This window comes from Zosterops lateralis (genome assembly GCF_965231275.1).
Source record: "Zosterops lateralis genome assembly, chromosome: 1".
NCBI lineage: Eukaryota > Metazoa > Chordata > Aves > Passeriformes > Zosteropidae > Zosterops > Zosterops lateralis.
Window position 1 is genome coordinate 86,444,623 of NC_139762.1, and position 19,130 is coordinate 86,463,752.

The window sequence follows — 19,130 nt, forward strand, 5'->3', positions numbered from 1 at the left end:
ACAATCTTTTATCTTGCATACTACAAACAACAGTTATAAATAAAAACTGCAGTTATAAATAAACTGCATCTCAGGACTTAAATTTGACAATGACACATAGGAATAATCCAAGTCTTGCTGAAAATCAGGTTAGAGTTGAAGTATTGAGGAAATACTACACGGCACAGCCTCTGTAATAAATTTGTTTAATATTACTGATGCAGTACAAACAACACACATTTCAGTATTAAAATATATTGAGAGTCTCTGGAATGTAAGCCTCAGTATCCTTTGACTTGAAAATACACATTTATTTTCCTTTGAGGTTACAAAAGTTAATTCCAGATCGATGAAAAACAAAATCAGAAAATCTGAACTTCCCTCATGAAACCCCAGGTTTAATTACTGATATCTGATGAATATCACTGCAGCACTATAAAATGTCAGTATTCCATTGCTTACCTGTTCACATGCCTTAAGTTATAGCCTGCAATAAAGTTAAGGTAACAGAGCTGAGGCAGAGCCATGCCCAACAAAAAAACACCTCTACTTAAATCACAAGTGAAAAGAAATTTTGAAATAAGACTGAGAGTCACCCCAAAGCTGCTGAGACTGACCTACATTTCCATCAAGGGAGAACGCCCTGTAGCAGGGTGTCAGAGAAAATATCAAAACACTACATCAAGAACCACCAGGACTCAAGTTACAGGGTGTTATTTTGGTAAACACTGACTTAGCCTTTCCTGGATCACAGAATATGCTGAGTTGGAAGGGATGCACAAAAATGATCAAGTATAAGCAGCAGCCTCATAATATCATTTAAGAAGGGGTGCTAAAGAATCTGCTTTTTACATAAACTTTAAGAACACTCCAAGCTCCTAAATTGAAGACATTCAAGCTGGATAAAGATTCAATTTTCATACAGAAGCAATACAGCTAAAAGGACTAAAAGCAAGTCTTCTGAGAGATATGGGATCACTGGCTGCTGTAACATGCCAAACCGCATTTCACTACTCAGACTTTGCACACACCCACAGCTTTACCTTGCAACTGAACAAAGAGAAGACACTACAGATAAGGTTGCAACAACACTTCACACTACCCTGAATCTGCTTCTTCCAATCAAATTAGAACAATTTGTTTTAGAAAGAGGTCTTCTCTTCTATAATTCATATCACAGCTCAATTAATCTTTCTGAACAGGATCCCTGAATGCAGGCAAATCCCTTATCCTTATTTAAACATTTCAACGCAGCCTGCTTAATATCTGCCTTCAATAGCATTACATAATTTACCTGACATCAAGAGTATGAAATTTTCCTTTCTTCTGATCTCAAAGATTTGGATATAAGAAAGGTCGCATTATCTCATGAGTCAAGTAGAAATCTTCTTAAACCCTGAAAACAAAATCCAAAATGGTTCTTAAAACCATTGTGGTTACAGAATTCAAGCAGAATTTCACAAAAATAATAGTAGCTGCAATTGTCTATTTTCCTTATCCTGAAAGTGATCACAGAAAAGCATCTCTTGACAGAAGCAAAACCAATTCTGTCCTCAGAGACTGAAATTGAACCTTAAGATCTTTAGACCAATTATTTTCCATACCTAACCTAACACTCTGAATAAATTTCAGGATACAGCAGCTCATCCAAAATGGATAAGCATGAATAAGAAGACTGTAACTAAGAACAAGACTGCCAAGTGTTTGTGCACATATACATCTGGGTATACACACACACATACATATCTCTGTGTGTGTATAGTGTAACCCCACCCCTACGCCCCTCAAAAAAACCAGTTTACAGGAAGTAAGCTGATTTTTAATGTTATTTTTCCCCTCTAAGCTTTCTGTAGGGAAAAGGTTTATAGGGAATTTCTTTCAGCTAACTCACTAAATCAATGTGAACAAGAACAATTCCAAACATTGATTCTACAAGGGGCCTGTAACAAGCTATAGGCACCACAAAAGTCAGATGAAAAAACATTCCTGCTTGAAAGAACAGTAAAGTCTTTAATACCTCACATGCTTTCAGACTTCCATGACATTGCTGAAAGTTACATTGCTGGTGATGAGATCAGCACATTTTCTTTACAGATGCCAGGTTAATTAACAGCCTGGATTTCTAGCTTGAGTCAAAATCTCATGAGTCTTCCACCACCTATGTTGACAACTTTGCTCTTTCTTTATTGTCTTTACAATACTATGACCTGAGCTAAATGAATACCCAAAGTTCACAAAGTATATCATAATTTATGAAGCTATTTAAATCCCTATGACCTTATATGGATTTTAATACTCAGGTTCTGTAAGAAAGCTTTTCTCCCTACCATATTTCACATAATCCAGTGTGACTGTGGGCTGCTGCCAAAAGCAATAAATCCACCTTTCACCATTACAGTTTTGTCCCATCTCCTCCTTTCCACCAGATCTGGCAGTCACATGACTGCTGTGTGTGTTGCTTCAGTTTGCTGAATTAACAAACTATAATTATTTCCATTTTTTTGGTGTCCATCCAGTCAGCCAACATCCAGGCCACACAATCATCAGATTAGTATCAACAGAAGTGATGAAGAAACTTCTTTCATCTGCAGTCCACATTTATACCGAATTATATGAAGTATAAAACTACCTCTTAGCTATTCTCATGAATTAACTAAGTAGAGAGCACACTTTCACAAGGCTCATATAGAAGCAAATACCTTGAGTGCTGTCTTTTAAAAAACCCATGAAATATCACATTAGAGTTCCAAGAGCATGTTCTTGTATGTGTGCCTTCATTTGTTTTACTACAAATAGTTCTACTCAAGCTATTTTCCTCATATTGAGATTGTGTTAATGTTATGGATGCGTCATATTTTGATTCAACTATAGCATCTTAAAGTATAGAGCAAATAAATTTGCTTTGGAAAGTTAAAAATCCAAATTCCAGTATTCTCACATGCATATTTCATACTTAAAATCAACATATGAAAACCAGATTGTGGTAACTGGAAAACATTATATTGTATCATCTAATTAACAGTGCCTAAATCTTAATTCTGTTCTTTCTAATCAAAGATATGACAGAATCAGTCAGAACTACTATTTAACTAGATTTACTCAGAAAGAAGATCAGCATAATTGCCATAAACTCCAAAATATACATGTAGCTAAGAAGAACGGCATTTAACCTGGAAAATTGCGTACTTCCTCCCAATTGTGGAAGTAAGTTTGGCAGCAGGAACTGAGCAGGGTAGTTTGATCCAGAAAAAAAACCTTTCAATAATAACAATATGACAACATGAATCTGCCAGTTAAACATAAAGATCTCAGAGATATGCACCTTTCTTTTTTCCATGAAGTGGCTGAAGTTGTAATTTGCATTGATTTAAACACAGTTGACTCAAAATCTGTAGGGTCAGCCGGCTAAAAACTGATTACACCTTAACATGATTTATAGTAGTCAAAATGCCAGCACATCTACCTTCCTGAGTACAGACAGCTTGAGAAAATGAGAGTTAAAAGATCCCAGACTCTATGCAGAACTAACTGAGGTATAATAAGATGCCTGATACCCTTAGTTCTGGCAAAATCATACCAACTAGAAAAAAGGAAAAAGAAGATCTTTTATGCCAAATTGTATAGAATCTAGAGCCTCGGAGGAAGGGTTGCTAAGGGATCAGCAAGCAGCACGGATAGTCCTGCTTGCTGCAGGTCTACTTGGGGAAGCCCATTACTTTTCCAAGAAATATCAACCTGCAAAATATGACACCCTGCTAGCACTGCATCACAAGCTCCAGTGGGGACCAGAGCCTACATGAACACAAAATCATTCTGTCGCAGCTATGCCTTCATTGTTTGAAGACTTGATTGCTTGTGCCTGAAAAAAAAAAAGTGTTTTAAGCAGCTCTTTTCAAGTGAAAAAACCCCAGAATTTGGTTTAAACTCTCACAACAGGGAACAAATGTCTGCTTAAAAGTTTTATATATTCCACAAATCGTTAACTAATGAGTTCAGGCTGGAAAGCTCAGCCTTAGAGCACAATACTCATTCTTCATTTTGCAAAGCAGTTTCTGAAGTCACCTCCAACAGCAGTGAGAGCCAAACCAAGTCATACAACATGTGCAAATTTCATGCTTCCAACTCCCCTACTTTTCAGCCTGAACACCAACCTAAGGCACACAGGCACAGCTAAACACTTTACTCACTGGCACCTATTTTATTCATTGCCTCCCTCATCTTCAGCAAAATCAAAGCAAGACTCCAGTGTTCCTGATCATCCATCTTTTACTCTTTGCTGTCATGTCAAGCCCACAGCTGCATATTTTCCTGGCAACTGTGAATCAACTCCCACTTCGATGATTGATTCACAGGCTAGAATAAGACATGCTTGCAAGAATAATTCTATTAACAACTTAAAACCACTCTGGTATGCACAGCTGCTTCTTCCCCTGCAACAGCTTTCCTCCAGAGTTTGTAGCCTTGTCCATTATATTAGTTTGTTACACTCACATGTCCCAGTACAGATTCAGGGAAGTATCCAGGCTAAAAAAATTTCTTCTGGTTTAGAGTTTTCTGTTGAGCAAATCACACTCAGCTGGGATAAAGAGAAGTAGAACAAAGTTCCCAGTTACAGACACAAAGTGACCAGCAATTCAGGTACACATCAATGATTTTATAGGTGTCTGTATGCATCTATAATATTGTGCCAAATAATAAAAATAGATATAAACCTGTAAATACAACTGGGGCACACCTAGCAGAAAAGAGATTCCAACTTCTGTAGATGTTGCACTGAGGAATTCCCTTAGCTGGAGAAGTGCTGAGAAGTTATTAAAGAAGCTCACATTTTCGTTCTTCTAGTAAGGGAACAAAATTTCTTGGCCAAAACAGAAACAGGATGCCCAGAGTGGATCATCTGCAGAGAATAACCTATGAGCACTCCAGGACCAACACACTTGTCTTTGCACAGGGGATAGGGGTTTGGCAGAACTAGAAATTAATGACGGATAAAGCAGTCTACTTCAAAAACTGCTCTCCAGCTGACATGTCATGCCATTCCCATTAAATACATGTGGCAAATTGGTCCTGGCACTCCTAATTCCACCAGCTTTCCGATGATTAACCGCCAGGCAAAACCTCTGCAGGCTTCTGTACTTCAGAAAAATTGACATGCTGGAGAATTAGAGGACTTGAAATAATCACTTCTTCCGGCCACACCACATTAAAGGAAGCAACCCACAAAACTTGTGAAGAAAATAATTACATGGTTGAACAGCTAAGCGTGTCTTTGAACATATCCTGCTTTTTCAAAACCTTGATTGAAAGTGCTACTGGCAGCTGTGCTGTAGGCACATAAATGTGGTAAGGAATGATTAAAAATTACCCATTCTCCTTCTCCACAAACTATTTCCATATTACCAGGGACATAGACAGAATAAGTTATAACAGAAGTAATTCCACTAATGCAGCACAGAGTGTTTCTGACTTTGGAGTATTTTGACTAATCAGATAAATAGTTGCATCAGACATACAGACAACACCAGAGTATACTTGTAGTATTCACAATTCTAAAAATGGTTACGGTGTTCTGGAAGAGTAATACTGATCTGCACATACAGATTAAGATACCCTTGCACTGTAAACAGAGTATTGTTCTCAAATTTGCTAGAAAAATGTTAACATAGTCCATGACTTCTTAATTAGCATGACCTTATAAAATACACAGTAGAAAGATGACAAATGGAAGAGATTTTTGAGAAGTGTTTTTCTCTCAAAAACTACTAAAAATGCATACACACACAAATGTTAAAATTTTGGCAGGAATTTACAAGAACAGAAAAATCCAACTCTGTCCTGAGAATATAAACCTAAAATTTTATACCAGGATTCCACTTTCACACACAGAGTATAGTGAGAGTATTGTATCCAGGAAAAATGGAAAAGAGAAGCAAAATGCAACATTACAAAACTTATAGCACACGTCTCACTGTGAAACACAATAACTGCAGGACAAAGTCAAATGTGAAAGACAGAAATTTCTACTTTGCTAAACTGGATTTTGAAATTGCAATTTCAATTGCCTGCACATTTGGGTGATGCCTAGGTAATAATTTTTTAATAGTTTATAAACATTCCTTTTTCTTTTTTTGTCTAATTCAAAGTCTAGACATCACAAAGCTTACAATTAAGTCAACTTTTTAAATCCTCAAATGTGTGTTTTTATATTTGAAAATCGATTAAAAGCCTACATTATTTCAATCTTAGAAATCATATTTTAAAAAATATGCCTCTATTATTAAGAACACCAGCAATGCATCAAGAACACCAGCACTACCAGGAACTCACAGAATCACTTTCATCACAACAGATGAAAGCACCTACAAACCAGTTCTTTATCACTCATTAAAAATGAAAAGCATCAAGAGTTTCATCTCACTCTGCTAATATTATCTTCTGAGGTAGGAGATAAAAACAAATTCATCCAGAAACATCGTTATGTGTACAGCAGCAAAGCAGAGCTTCTAAAGAAATTAGGTTTCTATAGTGTATAACTCTCGCAAGAGAATGTAGATGATCAGGAAAAATTTATTTCATAAATTTTATTCAATCTGAATGTCCTTTTCATAAAGAAGAGGGGTTGAGGTGGGGGGAGCCATCAGCTAACCTGTCAGAGTAGTCCCAGGAGAGTAAAGCAATCTTATTTTTTGTTACAACAAGACTACAATTTTCTTTTTAATTACTTATGACTCAAATAGCTCTGAAAGGATCAATATTCTAGAGGCAAGATCAAAACCAAACCAGATGGGTATTAGAAAACATTATAATGCAATCTAAATGAAGCTTTGCACATTTCATTAGGTAAGAAAATTTTTGAAGTATTTCTCTCATCACTCAATCTCTTTTATTTTATATAATGCAAAATTTTAGTTTGCCTCATTACAAGCAGTGCATGAATTTTTCAAACAAGTGATTTTTTCCTGAAATGCCAATGCTTAAGTTAACTTTCCTTCAACCAAATTAATTTCTATTCCCTGAACAGGCTTCATACTTGTAATCAGATTCAAAGTTAAATAACACTGAAGAAAACTGGTTTCTTCTGGTCCATTTTGTTTTACAAATAATTATCTTATATATAGAAAATTCTCGAACTGTTTTCTTGAACAGAAATATCTTAGAGACCTGTTGTTTTGAATTAGTCTTTGCACATTCTTCATTTAAAGATAGTACATTTTTAATACAACAAAGTACTTACCCTTCTAACCTGACGTCAGGTAAAGATCTGTTGAGTGCAATCATTTCACTAGCCATTAAATTAAATTGATTTATTTTAAACATTTCTTTCATTTTCTCTTGCTCTTCTTTTGGAATGACCACAGGCTTCCCCATCTCTCCAGGTCCTTCATGTGGTTTTTGTATGGGTTCTGGAACTTAGGGGGAAAAAAAAAAAGTTACTAACTCATTTTAAGCTTTTTTTTGTTTGCTTATACATTAATTTACACTGTAGGAGTGCTCACATATAGAACAGTCCTAAACCCGCTAGGTTTTGAAAGTGAAAACCAATCTTCACATTTGGGAGTTTGACAGAAATAGTTAAGTACTTTTCTTGCACACCACAATTCACATAAAAAACCAATAAGGATTTATTTCTATTCCCCATTACATCATAATTGACTTTATAAAGTTCCTGTAAAGGAAAATTCAACTTTTCCAAGAAAGTCTGAATGTGCAAGAAAAATCTGGGATATAAATGAGGGGAGACCTCATCACAGCCTACAGCTTCCTCATGAGGGGAAGAGGAGGGGCAGGCACTGCTCTCTGCTCTGTGGGGACCAGCGACAGGACCTGAGGGAATGGCCTGAAGCTGAGTCGGGGGAGGTTTAGGTTGGATATTAGTAAAAGGTTCTTCACCCACAGGGTGGCTGGGCACTGGAATGGGCTCTCCCGGGGAGTGGTCAGCTTGGCAGAGTTCAATAAGTGTTTGGACAGTGCTCTCAGGCACAAGGTGTGACTCTTGGGAGGTGGACCCAATTATTCTGATGGGGCCCTTCCAACTCAGCTTATTCTGTGACTCTGTGATAAATGATGTTCCAGAACAGTAAAGGTCCTATTCAAGTAAAAGTATAGCTTTACATTTATTTCCACATTTTTTATTTTGACAGAATGACATTGGCAGCAATGTATTTTCAAAACAATTTGTCTTGTTTGTACTAATGTTATTTTTATGCAACAAAATTACATTTTGAAGTTTAACATTAATACTCAAAGCAGTAACACTACACATCTTAAACCCAGTGAAATCTTAAATATCAAGTATCTGATCAAACTGAAGAGGAAGAATGTGAGAAAAGGATTTCAGATTCCTGAATTATTTAGGGTTTTAAACCAAATATATTAAAAAAAAATCAGAGCAGTTTTTAAAAAGCTACACTTCTCTTTACAAGTACTGTTCACTCTTCTCCAGAACAGAAATGCTCAAATACTGTATGTAAGGTATATTACAGCTTTACAAATTCAGTGAAAACTTTAATTTTAAAAAATAGCAATTAAAGATCCAAACAGAGGAACAGGACGTATTTTAAAATAAAAACACCAAATCCCCAAGAAACGAGCCTAGCTTCAAATTATCTTTAATTGGCGTCTAGGATAGCACAGTGTAATTAAACCTAAGGCAGAGAGTAAACAGCCATGTAAAGAATAAAAAGAAAATTTAAAAGAAAAGGCCTGAGCCTTCCATCCTTGCTGAAACACTAAGACTGAAACTTTCATTACTAATAAATGAGTCTTTTTCCTGGTCTGCATTTACTGTTAACTGGTAACAAGCACAACGTGTTCCTAGAGAAGCTTTCATTTTCAAGTACCTGAAGCCATTGCACTAACTGCATTCACACAGAGAAAATCCTCCCATCACAAGGCTGCTTCCTTTTTACCAGGCTCTCCTCGATGGCCAGTTGAGCTATAAAACTCTAGGAGCTGCCAGCCAGCCACCCATCCACTGAAAATTGATGGGGTGAGTGTGTTTGAACAAACCCTGAACAGATGGGCGGAGGTGCTCCTTTCAGCCACGGGCTAAGCTGAGCAAGCAGTTTGCTTTGCATCTTTGCCTCTTCACAAGTTATGGTTGGAACCTGCCTCAAAACTTGCTGACTTGCAATTGCATAACCTTTTAAACTAGAATTTGTGCCTTCTGGGAGGTAATTAATTTAAAATTATGGTATACAATAAAGTAATTATTTGGGCTTAATTTTATACATTCAGCTTGGTATTATTATGTGGGCTATCACAACAATTTTTCTTAAGTGTATAGCAATGAGTACATCGGTTCACTTAGAAAATTATTAAACAATGGGTGTTCCACATACTCAAAACAATTTAAAAAACCCTATCAGAATATAGTTATATGCAGCGTGTTTTTCAGAATTCTCAAGAGTGAATGTCTTATCCTACCAAATTATCTATTTGGAAGAAAAAAAAAAAAAAAAAAAAGCCCCTGTTTCATTTACACTTCCAGTTCTTTCTTAACTTTCACTAAACCAGTTAAACTAAACAGCTCAGTCAGCTAAAAGCTCATCTCTCACATTTGCAGATCTTCCTGTTGAGGGTTTAACACATCAGTGATTTGGATACTGGTGTACAAATTCCACAAATTCACCAGTTGAATTTTTAAATTTCATTAATAAATACATACTGCTTGATTACACATTTTGCCTCAGTACTCCGTTCTCCTTGCAGAAAAGTCCAGCAACAACTAACTAGATCCAGGTATTATGTGCAACTCACTAAATGCAGACAGTCAAGCTGAGGTGCAAGCAGGGCAATGACTTTCCAAGAAAAGTTAACCATCTTCTCTCAAGTTCTGAGAAACATCTTCTCTTGGGTTTTTTTAATGGTTATCTGTTCTCCCACAAAAACACATAGTTTGCACATAAATACAAACCAATAACGTTCTCCCAAAATGACTAATAAACGCACTGTTAAGTATTCAAACCACACCGTCCTTTTGTCAGTTAAATACAAAAAAAAAAAAATTCCTTTGAAGGACTATATGTACTGACGGCAGTCTTTTAACAAACAGCAATTTAATTTATAGCTACAAGTTTCAGAACTAAATGAATGACTGAATCACCACCTGATTAAATAAGAAATCTAGTAATGTATTTCCAGATATTTCTTATTTGTATCGGTAAACCATTAGTTTCAAAGAAGGTTTGATCTCTTCCAGATATTCATTAAAAAAATCAGGAACTCTTTATGTCTGTGGACTACAAATTACTTTTTACCAGACAATATGCCTGATGAAAACCAGATATTTCAATATCTAAGCCTATCTCAAGCCAGAAAAAAGGGGTGAATTCTTCTGGTGAGATTTCTTTAGAGCCCACCTAAAATGACCAACGCAAATCCAGTCACCTTTAGAGGTATCACCATAATTAAAAGAAAGCTGTTTGGACAGGCGAAAGTTCGGAGCAGTTCTGCCTCTTACACACACCTCGACCTTAACAGAACAAGACTGATTTATGATAAATGGTTCACATTTTCAATAATTAAATCTTGAATTTGCTTGCTTTTCTTCTCAGGATTTTTTCATGCTGATAAGATTATTCAGAACCAAGAAACAATTGAAAGATTCCATCTTTACCAGAGCTCAAAATTCAAAATGCGAGGTCTTGATTGGCAATTGACAAAAATGGCTTGTCCTAGTTTAACTTTGTCATTGCTCCAGGAAGAGTGTAATCGCAAGGAGCTGAGATTTCATGACCCTTGCAATTTACCACTCCTAATTCTGAAAGATTCCCCAGCACCCAGGGCTTCTGATCATTACATAAGCAGAATACACCTTGAGGTAGGAAAAAAAAAGGAAAAGAGGATGAATCTGAAAGTTTATTTAGAAACAAGTGCCAAAGCTTGGTTTTTTGCAATCAGACTTTTAAGAAGCCTGTAACTTGGGGTACAGAATGACTCATTTAATCTTCATTTATCCTCAGAGATGACATACAGGGTTCTTACAGAAATAAGACAGAGCTACGCAAAAATGCCTTTATTACTTTATTAGTAAAAGTACGGCAATACCCAGGCATATTTTGTTTACAAGAATGGTCCCGAATTGTACTGTTAGAGGACAGCTTGAACCGTCTCTTTAAGTCTGGAACTTGTTTACATTTATTAAGTAAGGTCTATTCCAGGCTGTGAAATCTAAATTGTAATGCCAATCCCCATATGAAAACAATAATGTTCAAATAACTATCCTATGAATTTTAGATTTGCAAAAAAATACTATATAACATGGATGATGCTTACTAAGGCTAAGTGATTTTCTTTCCTATTCATAGCAACATTTAAACTTACAGCAACAGCCTTCCACAGACAATGATTAATTACTCCTTGTGAATTTTACTGGATAATCATCGGGAACTACAATAAGGGAACCAGCACGCAGAAGATGTGGCAATAGGAAGAACATGTGTGGCATTTTGGATAAGGGCTGTGCACCATCCATGTCAGAGCAGGTGAGGCAACCTCAGAGCTGAGAACTGGGAGAGAGCTTCTCCCAGTTTTCTCCCAACCCCTCTGGGGTGGTCATGGCAGGGAGAAGAAAGAGCAGCAGTATCAGTCAGCACAAGCACAGGCTCCCTGCAGCTCATGGATTGCTGGAAACAACACTTGGGTATTCTGATCCCAGCTCCCCAGGTTACCTCCTGAAGCTACTGCAGATGTCTTCTGCCATGGTGAAGGTGGTGGGCAAAAGCTTAAGTCCACAGCCAAATCATCCCACACAACCAGAGTCACTAGATTCCAACTATCCCTCCCTCTGGTATAATCTTAGTTACTCAGTCTTGTATTCATGAGACCCCATGCCAGGCCCCCTTTTCCCAAGGCATCTCCACCTCAGTTGTCTTCCCATACAGCCAGTGGCCTGTCCCTTTTCTACCTCACCTTTTGTCCCCTCAACTCCACACGTGTGTCATTTCAACTCACAGCTCTCAATCTCTGTCACAGCAGACACCAAGATTTTTACCTCACTCATTTTACAGTTCCCCATACCCATGTACACTGAGTTTTCCACAGCTGCACATTGTTTTATTATTCCTTATTTTGAGCAATTTTAAAAATATTACAGCAATATAACTAAAATCCAATATTAGACAGGTTACCTGACGTTCCTGATTTAAGATGGTGGTATCTTATGCCATCAATACCAAGGAGAAAGACTTTTCCCAAAGGCAATTTTGGCTATGGCTCTTGCCTGATTCCATAAAAAGAAAAACCTATCATTTTCTGTATTTTCTATGGAAAATATCCTTCTAACTTCATGAGAGCCCAAACTGTCCAAAGTTGTCCCCAAAATCCTTTCCTCCTGAAATAGCTAAAGACTGATTTTTCCAACTAGACAAGCACAACTTAAATTCTTCAGAAAACTTACTCCTGTGTTGAGTAAGTTCATTAAATGCCATGGAATTCTTCCATGAATTACAAAGAGAAGCTATATACCAAAATGACATGAACAAGAGGCTATTAAATTCAGAACACCAGCATAATTTATGCTGAATCAAGAAAACTAATTCAATTATGGAAATTAAAAACAGAGGAAAAAGTGAAGTGAAAAAGCAAATTTTGATAAAAGCTTCACAGACAAAATAGCCTCAATGTTATCTGAAAAGACTCCAGGCACTCTGAGCAGGAGTAAATCCACTACAGATTCCAAGTCAGTAAACTACTGGAACAAGTAAAAATATCTATGAGCAGGCATGCAGCTTGGTTAAAAGGAAATGTCACAGGGTCAGCCAAGGTTTCTAGCAGACCTATTCCTGTGTGTACCTACTACAAATCAAATGTTTAAAAACAAAACACCAAGAAAATGTACAAAACTATACACGAGGGTTTGCTTGGGTAGCTTTTCATTTGTTTGTTTTTTTACCAGCCAACTATAACAAGATATCAAGAATTTTAACACACACATAGGTTTGGGTAAAGGTCAGAATGAAGACTGTACTCAACTAAGTAAAATTAGTCTTGCATAGGGCAAGTCATAATACTAATCTGTCAAAACTGAAGACTTTCCCTCACCTGAAGGTTCCCCCAATGACTTAATGTGTAAAGTCATCTGAAATTTCAACATTATCAATATATCACACTAAGTTGATAGATATTGACTTCACCTGCTGTTTGCTGGCATAAGTTATCTGCTTTATGGGAAGCCAAAAAGTGGATCTATTCCTGCATAACAACACATCAGTCATTGTCTTATCATATAAGAATTTCCAAACTTCTGGGAAAAAAAAAATAAGGACAAAAAAAGACTGAGTTCCTGTAGCAGACATGCTTTCTACATTAATTTTCTTGCTACTTTCTGGTAACTGAAAAAGGAACTCAAAAAATGCAATGCAAGCAATGGACAACTTAAGTTAGTTCTGCAAAATTCAGGGGGATTAGAATCCCTTAAAAAAGTTCACATGCAGTCGTGAAAACAGCAGTCCAGAGGTGCTGAGCTCAGAAATTCTACATTCTATATAGGGCTCTCTGAGGGGATTTATTGGCACGTTTTCATCACAGGGAAAGAAAACAAGTAAACCAAATCTGACATTTCCTAAGTATCTCCCCAGTGTCATTCTGTAACAGAGCAACATTATTCTTAAAATACTTCTGAAAATTTCCCAGGAAAGTGAAGCCTCATACCAGATTCAACACGTGAAAAAGTTTTTGTGATGGAAAGCTATAAACTAGAGCGCAATTAACTGATTGGACTTAACAATTAGCATCACTGAATAGGTTTCCAAGATCAGCAGTGAAACACAGACACAGCTTTTTCAGTGGGAGAGACACCAAACTACAAAATTAGATGTTTCACAAACAAACTGGAGGCGGCAGCTGCCTGCAGTTCTAAATGCATGTGCTGAGACATTGCAGGGATGAGAAATCTCCCTGCACCAATCCCTTCTCCCATGTGATCAACTATGCTGACTTCCTAAAAATAAAGCTGGCAACATCAATAGTAGTGCTGTCAAAAAAACCCAAAACAAAACAAGTCCACACTCAGCTCATCCAATTGGTACTCAGAAAACTGAGTTGGTAATAACAAAACTGAGCTTATCTGAAAACCCTTAATACTGAATAATACAGGTCGCACTTAAAAGTTATGTACATAAGCATGTGTACATATTTGTCACTTTTACATCCAAGTTCATTCTATCATCATAAATAATAGATACATTACAATATTTATTGTGCCTTATTGCTATAGTCTTCGCCCAAATGTTGGGTTAGGTGAGTGGTGGGGCAGGGGTGTCTTTCAGTTTGGCTGGTTGAAGTCTTTTTTTGCAGAGGCAGGCAGACAAGTGAGCTTGGCTATTGGTTTGTTTTGTTTTACTAGCAGGTCTAATGAAGTTAATAGTGCCTTTGCTCCCTCATTCATGGAAAATTAAAACATGCTTTAGACTGCATTAACATGGCTTACATTTCTGCACTTCTTGTTGCATAGTTTTTTAGGGTAATTTCATACACAATAGTGCTTAAAATTCTGTATCTTAAGTATTTTAAGTCTGCAACATACATCTCGGGCAACACAGTTACTCAAAGAAACATGGAACATTCTGTGACACCTGAATGCTGACACAATGCCACATTGTTGAGGAAAAAAAAAAACCAATCTTTAAAAAGTGCAATTTTAAAGGAGCATAATTTAAAGAATAAACGCATAATAAAGCATAAATTTAAAGAATGTAAGAAAACTTACCATCTCCAGCTGGCAGGCCTCGTTCCTTTTTCTCATCACATTTATTGCATTCACTGAAGTACAGCAATAGAAACATATCCAGAAGGACCCAAACCAAAGAGGTGGCAAGGACCACCTTGCAATATGCAAATTTTTTCATGGCACTTTAAGTCAAATACAAAAATAAAAAAGTATAAATAAAAATATCAACAGGTTTTTCTTTAATCCAGTTTGAGAGACCACGTTCTATATCTGAAAAAAAAAAAAGAAAAAAGAAAAAAGTCACAAAATTTACCTGAGGACAGACGCTACAAGCAGAAATTTAAACTCCATTTTAAAGGCAACAATTTAGTTACCTTATGATGTGTGCAAAATGAATGCCCTATGCATTTCAGTGAGATAAGGGAAGGGGGTCAATTATAGCAATTATAGCAGCATTATTCCAGTCCTTTATTCTGTTAACATTCATCACCTGAAATGTTAAAATGAGTGACCAAAACAGAATCCTCTGCTGAGCCACTGGAAAAGAAGGCAGGCACATCTAATGACATTAGAAGAAACTTTCTGGATCCTCTGGAAACCAGGACAACCTAAATGAATGAAAACCAGGAACATCTCACCAAGTAGAATATCAATCTCTACTGTGTGAATCCCATGGCTAATGTTTCTCATGCTTCTCCCATGGAGCACATGCTGACATTCTGAGCCCAGCACTAGGAATACGCTGGTCTCCAAATGCCAGGATTTTACACAGGATCTAATGGCATCTTACACATTCATCATTAAGACAAATGCTTTACTTTCAGCAAACCAAAAATAAACATCCCTTTTGGTAAAATTAAACAGCAGGCAGGGTTAACAAAGTACCCATAAGCCACCATGATCATTTACTAGGTATTCAAAGCTGAAGTTAGTAATTCTGACATTTGAACTGCTTTTATTAGCTTAATGTTTGATTATAGAGCAAAGCCTTATGCATTTCTCAAAGAGTATACATTACAATTTTAGAACACCAGCCCTTGAAATTCTCTTTTGCCCTACTCAAATTACAAATTTTGTTACAAAGACTGTATATTTCCACGACTGGTAGGGCAAAATTAAGAACAGCTTTGAGCTTCCTCACACTAAAATATGGAGGGGTTTAATTTTTTTTTTTTTTTTTTTAACCACTACTGACATATTTCAGCTCAAAGTACTCCTGAAATGTTTGCCAGTCGGAACAGCATACCAGTTAAAACCAGAATTGTAGACACTCTTCACATAGAAAAAAAAAGGAAAAAAATAAGGAGACTTCAAAGACATGCTAGGATTTTACAAATTGCATACACTAAGTTTTTCTTACATGCTTTCAACAAAAACTGAAGAATCTATTGAAAGGGAACTTCAATTACAATCCTTTGTGCTGGTTTGGACTGAGGTAGAGTTCATTTCTTTCACTGCAACCAGCAGAGGACATGTTTTGGATTTGTGCTGGAAACAGCATTGATAATTCAGGGATGTTTCTGTCAGTGCTGATCAGTGCTCACACAGAGTTGAGGCCTTTTCTGCTCTCATCCCCACCCCAGCAGAGAGGAGGCTGCGGGTGCACAAGAGGCTTGGAGAGGACACAGCAGGGACAGCTGACCTCAACTGACTCAAATTCCATACCATATGGAATCACATAAAGCTCAGCATATAATGTTGGGGCAAGGAAAAAAGAGGAGGGCATGTTTGGAGTGATGGCTTTTGTCTTCCCTAGCCATCATTACATGTGATGGAGCCCTGCTTTCCTGGGACTGGCTGAACATCTGCTTGTCCATGGGAAATAGTGGATGAACCCCTTATTTTCTTTTACTTGTGTAGCTTTTGCTTTAACTCAACTCATTGTTCATTTTTATTCCTCCCATTCTCTCCTCCATCCCATCGGAGAGGTGGGAATCAGTGAGTGGCTGTTGCATGGGATGCCAGCTGAGATTAAAGTACATCAGCTGTGATCATGCAAAAACCTCATTAAAAGCCTGCAATGTTAAGACTACACTTCCTTTAGTATTTCACTGCTATAATTTGACCCTTGATTCCCCCCACCCTTCTTAAGGGAAAACACCATGACATCCCTTTTCTAAATACAGCTTATTTCTTCTTATTGGCAGCAGACACAGATACATTCCTATCTCCCTGCACTCCTTTACATAGAAGTCACACAGGTTTGGATGGCACAGCAACATAGGAGCCTGTGGCATTCCCCTTGTAGAAGGCTAGAAGGGTGTACAACCCTTTTCTCCCTGCATAGATGCACATCAAATGCCAAGAAGGAATTTTTGTTTGGGATCTCAGCTTGCATCTATATAGTTTTGGTCTACAGGGATGATTGTATGAAATTAAGAAGTGTAAAAGCATCTGTAACTAACAACTTGATGATAAAATAGCAGATAAAATTAGCACAATGAAACATTAAGTGACATATGAAAAAATCCCAGAGGTTGTTTGGTTTGGGGTTTTTCATTGGGGTTTTTTGGTCTTTTTTTTTTTTTTTTAAATAGACAGGAGGATGGACCAGAACTCTGGATCTTGGGAGTTGTTCTATGTACTACTGTAAAACCATCAGCAGCAGTGAAAGAAAAATAAATTTGTTACAGCTTACTATGTAAAAACCAGAAACCAAACCATCACTATTCCATTACACAGTATCTGCTTTCTCATCTTGAGTGCTGTGTGAAAATCCAGTCTTGTCATTTCAAAAAGGATATAGAAGAATTAGAAGGAACAAGTGAGAAGTGCAAAAGGATGAACACAACAAAGAACAGCTTCATTATAAGATGAAAGTAGCATTTTTCTTGGCTGGAAAAGATGTAACCTAAATCAAGTGGCAGGTTTATAAAATCAAAAGCTGTATTTAGATGGTAAATAGAGATTGACTGTTGCCTTTTACTTCTTCTTCTTGTATTGGCAGAAATCAAGTAAATTTAGCAGCAAGAGGTTAAAACCTAGAAAAGGAATGTATTCCCTCCAGTAGTCATCCAGGAGAACTGCCTGCCACCATCCCCTGCCAGTGCTGCAAGTTTACCAGCTTGCAGCTGCTATTAAATTCCAAGTCCTCATCCTTACTTCGGGCAGTCCCTGACTGTGAACTTCAAGTCACTGCATTCCAGGTGAGCAGAGCAAGGAAGTATCATTCCAGTTTCCCCTATTCTCTGCCCTAGATATGCATATCAACCACGGGCAGAAACAAATACTGTATACAGATGATATTTGTCTGACATAGTGTGTGACTGCCCCTAAACTCTTCATACAATAGGTTTCTTTTCGTCCAAACTGGGACACCATAGATATGATTTGGCAAAGAATCAAGTCACACCACCACCCTGCCTGTACTTAAAGAACACAAATGCTAATAAAATACATGTTTTAAAAGAAAACTCCACCTATTCTTTTAATTTCACACTTCTTGAAGTTCAGACTTGTGAGACAATAGGCTGTAAAACAGAGTAAAACACACAGCAGTACAGTGCTTTGGGGTCCTCAAACTAGCAAGACACCAGGAGAACCACAGTCTAGACTTGCTGTCCATAAAAATATCAACTATATCAAGTGCTTTAGAATGCATAGCCTGGTGTTATATCTGCCTCTAACACAAGAAAATTCCTCTGTCAGTTCAGTGATATGTCAAAAAGACACTTGGTGAACCCTCTGAATCCTTTGAGGGTTCAGGGAATTGATGAAAAGACAGTGGTGCAAAAGTCCAACAAACACAGTTTTCCATGGATAAGGCCCTTCCCTGTACCTTTAGATGAAGGCTCTCATTCCCTTGGGCACTCTACTATCTCATGAATTGCACTGCATTTCTACCACTGCTTTTATGACAGCATTCCCCCTGTCTGCTTCCCCAGCACAACAGTGAAGCAGAGTGGCCCATAAACTCTGATGAAGCAACTCCCCTTAGCATATCAGAGCTGTGACCCTGAGCTCTGGGAAGAGGGCTCTGCCATCCAGGGCTTGAGTTGTGGTCTTGGTTCCTCCCTCTGCTACTGGAGGAGTGGTGATGGCAGCCTCAGCCATGGGAGGAATGCTCTACCTGAGTGCTGCTTCTTCAGTGGAAGAGGCTATGGAGCAAAGTGAGGAAGGATGAACAGCAGGTGGATGCATCTCCACAGAGACCTTGAAGTGCCATGAGTATTGAACCCCATGACGCAAAAATAGAAGAGACAGCTAAGCATTGCACTCAAAGGATAAGTGGATGGAGACTCCCAAGATGGGGAGTGAGAAAGATAAATCCAGAGAATTAGCAACTTGTGGCAACAGAAAGAAAGCCTGCAGATGTGCCCTTCCAGAACAATTATACTGCCTGGGATGCTGCTGAAAGACTGATGTTACACCTGAGTTACATTTCCTGAGCAGATGAGGAGGTTCTCAGATAATCCAGGAGTATAAGTTAGGAGAGAGCAAAAGCAGCAAGAAGAATGGCACCTTAAGGATAGCAAAGAAA

At 37.6% G+C, this 19,130-nt stretch overlaps 1 protein-coding gene across 2 annotated transcripts in view; it reads right to left on the reverse strand.

Annotated features, from left to right (window-relative positions):
• GALNT1 (polypeptide N-acetylgalactosaminyltransferase 1) overlaps positions 1-19,130 on the reverse strand; it is an 87,534-nt gene that overhangs the window by 30,993 nt on the left and 37,411 nt on the right. The window contains exons 3-4 of one of the 2 annotated variants that reach the window (XM_083868201.1): positions 14,690-14,920; positions 7,214-7,388 (exon numbers count right to left, since the gene is read on the reverse strand). In XM_083868201.1, coding sequence (XP_083724327.1) covers positions 7,214-7,388; positions 14,690-14,828 — 314 coding nt within the window. In that variant the 5' untranslated portion in view covers positions 14,829-14,920. Of the gene's footprint in view, positions 1-1,273; positions 1,359-7,213; positions 7,389-14,689; positions 14,921-19,130 lie in introns of those variants that run through there. The other variant, XM_083868202.1, reaches the window with a different exon arrangement.